This window comes from Echinops telfairi, unplaced genomic scaffold (genome assembly GCF_000313985.2).
Source record: "Echinops telfairi isolate 266 unplaced genomic scaffold, ASM31398v2 ScPeMD7_70;HRSCAF=299, whole genome shotgun sequence".
NCBI lineage: Eukaryota > Metazoa > Chordata > Mammalia > Afrosoricida > Tenrecidae > Echinops > Echinops telfairi.
In genome coordinates, this window is record NW_022103968.1 from 10345590 (window position 1) to 10350183 (window position 4594).

The 4594-nt window shown below is 39.1% G+C and overlaps 1 protein-coding gene across 5 annotated transcripts in view; it reads left to right on the forward strand.

The window, feature by feature from the left end:
• TIAL1 (TIA1 cytotoxic granule associated RNA binding protein like 1) overlaps positions 1–2239 on the forward strand; it is a 21485-nt gene extending 19246 nt beyond the window's left edge. For all 5 annotated transcript variants that reach the window (XM_004700897.2, XM_004700898.2, XM_004700899.2 and 2 more), the window contains one exon: positions 1857–2239. In XM_004700897.2, the coding sequence (XP_004700954.1) occupies positions 1857–1983 (127 nt within the window). In that variant the 3' untranslated portion in view covers positions 1984–2239. The remainder of the gene's footprint in view (positions 1–1856) is intronic.
• Positions 2240–4594: the final 2355 nt, after the last annotated feature.

Here is a 4594-nt window from a genome sequence, read left to right on the forward strand (position 1 = left end):
CATAGAATGCCAATTTAATAGAAGAAAGTATTCTTGCATTGAGGGAGTACTTGAGTGGAGGCCCAATGTCCTTCTGCTACCTTAATACTACACCTCTAAATATAGGCACATAGATCTATTTCCCCATCCTCATATAAATATATCTGCATATGTACATGTCTTTATCTAGACCTCTACAAATGCCCTTTGCCTCCCAGCTCTTTCCTATAGTTCCCTTGATTTTCCTCCTGCCCCACTATCATGCTCAGTCCCCACCAGGGTGAAACCCTTTTCAACACGAACTTTTGCTTGAAGTTTTTTTGTATTTTGCTGTGTTATCTATGCAATAGAGTATGGGTAGATTATGTGTTGAAAAATTGGTCATTCTTTTAAACTTTTTGCTGTGACTTGAGTCAAGATTTACACAGTAGATGGGTAATCCACTCAGCAATCCACACGTTTTGTTTCATCTCACTGATTGTAACCCACTCAGTGTACCCAGCACACAGCCTACGTCCTCCCCGTGTACCTCCAGTCCTCCGTCTCCTGTAACACTTCTGAACTTTGTCCATGGGTAAATGCTGTCCTTTTGATCTCAAATAGACCTGTCTATTATTTGGCTAAAAACTGAGTCAATTGAGTCGATTTCTAGACCTAAAGAGTAACTAAGGGCCATAGTCTCAGGGAGTCTCCCTAGTCTAGCTAACCAGTAAACCTGGTCATGTTAGATTTTGAGTTTTGTTCCACATTTTTCTTTCACTCTATTTAGCACTTTTTTGTGTGATTCTTTGCAGAACAGATGGTAGTGATAACTGGGCATCTAGCTCTGGTCTTAGGGTCCTGAAAATTGATGTTTTCATGGTTCATTGGGCTACTTGTTTCCATGTGTCTTAGATTTTCTTCACACTTTGCTTTCCTGCGGTCAAGGAGAGATCAATAGTTGTACGTTAGATAACTATTCACAAGCATTTTAAGACCATAGTTGCTGCTAAGCAGCATAAGATAGAGGACAGGCCCAGTGACACTTTATTTCAGTGTGTGTGGATATGTCAGACGTTTTCATAGCTTTGTCCCCTGTATGCTTTACCACATTCATGAATACATTTGCAGCTTAGAGAAATACACATGCAGAAATGTCCTCTGTTAAACTTAAGTGTATTTGTGGGTATAATCCCACTCTCCAGCCAGTACCTGTTCAGCCTGCATGCACTGTTCCTGCAGGATTGTGTGTTTATGCAGCAGGATCTGTTTATACCTTTGTTGCCCTAAACTCTTGGACTCTCCCCAGTGTCTTCCCCCGCCTCTATCACATTTTGCTGACTTCCCTCTTATTGTATATTACCTTCCCATGTACCCAGGTTAACACATGTCTACCCCCCAACCCCGGTGGCTTTCCCTTTTCCCTCCCATCTCTAGTACCATCTAAGAATTTCTTTTCTTGTTTTTTTTTTTGTTTGTTTGTTTGATATTTGCAATAGTGGTCTCATTTGCCTTTTTGTGATTTTCTTATTTCACTCACCATTATGCAATCATCACTTATAAAAACCAATTTTCAGATAACCTATGGAGAAGAGTTAGCATTAAGGTGGTTATCTTAAAATGTTAAGACTACTAGTAATCATATTCCTATTAGAATATTATATTCTACTCATATTGAGAGGCTTCAAAAAGTTCATGGAAAAAATTCCATTATCTTTTGGTTTCATTTCCACAAGCTTTTTGAAGCCTCTTCATGTATTATTTTTCCTTTACTCTATTTGGTGTAGTTTTTTTGATGGGTGGTTGTCTGAGCAGGTTCTTCTAGATTTGGGTAAAAATGCATAGGTGATTTTTCTCTCATTTGTTTGCTGAAGATGTGTCTTTTTTCCCTTCCCAAGTCAATCACCTTCTGCTGCTTGGATGGGTGGTTTTGGTGCTCAGCCTCCCCAAGGACAAGCTCCGCCCCCTGTAATACCTCCTCCGAACCAAGCTGGATACGGTATGGCAAGTTACCAAACACAGTGAGCGAGCCGGGACTCTTAAGAAAAATTGTAATTCCTGATAGGCTTCGGTTTCCTGTGACACTCTGAAGACATGAAAGTAGACATCAGAAAAAGAAAATATTTATTTTAAGCCTTGAAATGTTTGGACCCTTAGCACAGCTTTGCTCTGGTGAAGGACACATGTCTTCTAGTTCTGCCTTTTTAAGTTTTTGTTCATGATGGATATGAACATGATTTTTCTTTGTGTACAAAAACGAAAATAAAGTCAATAAAGACAATTCTGACTTCAAATTTTGATATAATAGAAGTGGGTGATACATTTTGAATCTTAGGTAAGATTCCATTTTTACCTTGCTGTTCAGTATTTTAATTCACTGTGTTTTTTAAATGAGCTAAAGGAGGATTGTGAAAATCTGGGAATCACATGTAAGTTCGTCCTGATCCTCCTTGCCCCAAGGTGGACCACCCTGGAGGTCAGCCGGCGGAACAAGGGGTGGCATACTGAAGAAGTGCGTGGTTTGGGAGCCACTGTGGAGGAATACTTTCTCTGTGCCTACGGAAACTGAAGGCAGAGTGACACTGAATATTGGCCACTCTAACAAGGACCAGCGCTGTCTGAGTTACTTGAGTGAATGTTGGGGATCCACATTCAGAGATTTTTTAAAACATCAAGTGTTGGTTATTAAAACTAGTAAGTTACGTTTCATTGCGGGCAGAAGGGGTTTCAGGTATGGTGTTTGTATTCAGGTCAGACAGTCATACTTGTGCTTTTACCTGTGGTTTTGATGCCACCTTGTCAATATGGAATAACTGCCGTGTTTAAAAAGCATGCTTCAACATAGAAGTAGCTGCAATGTAATAACCTGCAGTAACACTTCACCCACTCCGCTGCTTTGAGGGCAGTGGAACGATAAGAATGTTCAAGACTGACATTTCCAAGGTTGGCTACTGTGTAAAATTAAAATTACACAAGTTATACAGAAAAAGCCTTAATTTGAATTTCATACAAATCTTGAATGCATTGGTATATTTTTAAATGTCATTGGAAATCAATTGGTTTCATTTGGTTTTCTTTTTTTTTTTTGCTTTATGTTACTTGGTATGTAAATACCTTGATTCAAAACCTTGTATACCAATTCAGTTTCAAGGTTCCTATAAGTTGTGTAGTCTAGGTGTTTTTTAAAATCTTGGGGTGTTTTTTAAAATCAGATATATTTTGCCCAATAATTTTTTTAACAAATGGCTGATACATCTTATTTACACAGTTGGTTCACTGTACCAATTTGTAATTGGATTTTCCGTTTTAGTAGTATATACAGTTGTGACTTTTATGTGTATTTGTCTTCTCCATGGACCGTGTGTGTGGAATGACAGGCCTGACAGGAGGAGCCTGTGCTGTGTGCAGAGTTTGTTACTGAATCGATCGGGAAGATGCAGAAGACTTGAGGGTAGGTTCTGAGATACTTCTCAGACTACGTAGATGAAAACTGCCTCAACTTTCTATCGAAACAGGAATGTAAAATAGATGAAACCCGACCTCTGTGAAATGTGACAGCCAGGGGGTGCACGTGCTTCAGCGCTGGATTTGAAACACGGAGAACCCTGGGCACCAAAATGTAAACTAACTCTACAGTTAGGTAGCAGGATGCAACTTGTACCCACAAATTACTATTTTTTAAAACCTTGAAGTCTTGCAAACCGCTATCTTTAAAATAATGACGGTTTTTATAAATTAGTAACCACAGTAATTTTGGTATTACTTTCCTTTGTAGCCCATTTGCAAATGATAGCCAAATGCATTCAGCATAAAAACTTAGGAGGGTCTGAAGTTGTCTTTGGACCACATTCAGTATGGCACGTTCTTTAGTCCTCCCTGCGATGGGCATCTGTTACAAAGTTTACCCTGGTGTCTTTGGTTCATGGTTAGTCTCTGGGGAATGTCTTTGAAGAGGTTAAATTTATATTTTATAAGGACAACATCCAAGAAGTTATATTAATTATGCCTCCTAGTTTTAAACAATTCAATAAATATGAAACGAATGACGTAACGACTTTTCTTTCTTATATTGATGATAGAGCCTACCAAGTTCTGTTTGCCTTTTTTGACCTGCCAGTAAATTAAGATGCTTTTTGAGAAAACTGACAGCTGAGTACAGCTGGAGCATTTCCTGGTTCTCCGCACTGGGGATGTTGCCATGTGAGCGTCGGACTGGAGCATCCTTTGACATACTACGAGAACAAGATCTCATGGTCAGTTCAGTTAGTGGAAGTTATTTCATAGTTAATGATGTTTTTGATTTTAATGTAAATCTGCTTTATCCAAAGCCGGTGCACCATTTCAAAATAGAACTGTCAAGATAGCAAAAGAGTCCGACTGTTGGAACACAAAATGAAGTCAAGTGCTCTCTTATCTTGATCCAGTTTAAGCCTAAGAATCGTTACCTTTCCTCTTCCATGTTTATTTAGAACGGCAGCAGGGATTCTTGGGCATGTGAGAAAATGGTTTCTTGTTTCAGAATTATTTTGAGATTGACGCCGGTGATGTGTTTCTGACTACCATCTTGCTCGAATTATTGATTAGCATTTCTCAATGCCATTCCCACTTGGATTTTTTCTGTCTGCTGGTGGTGAGA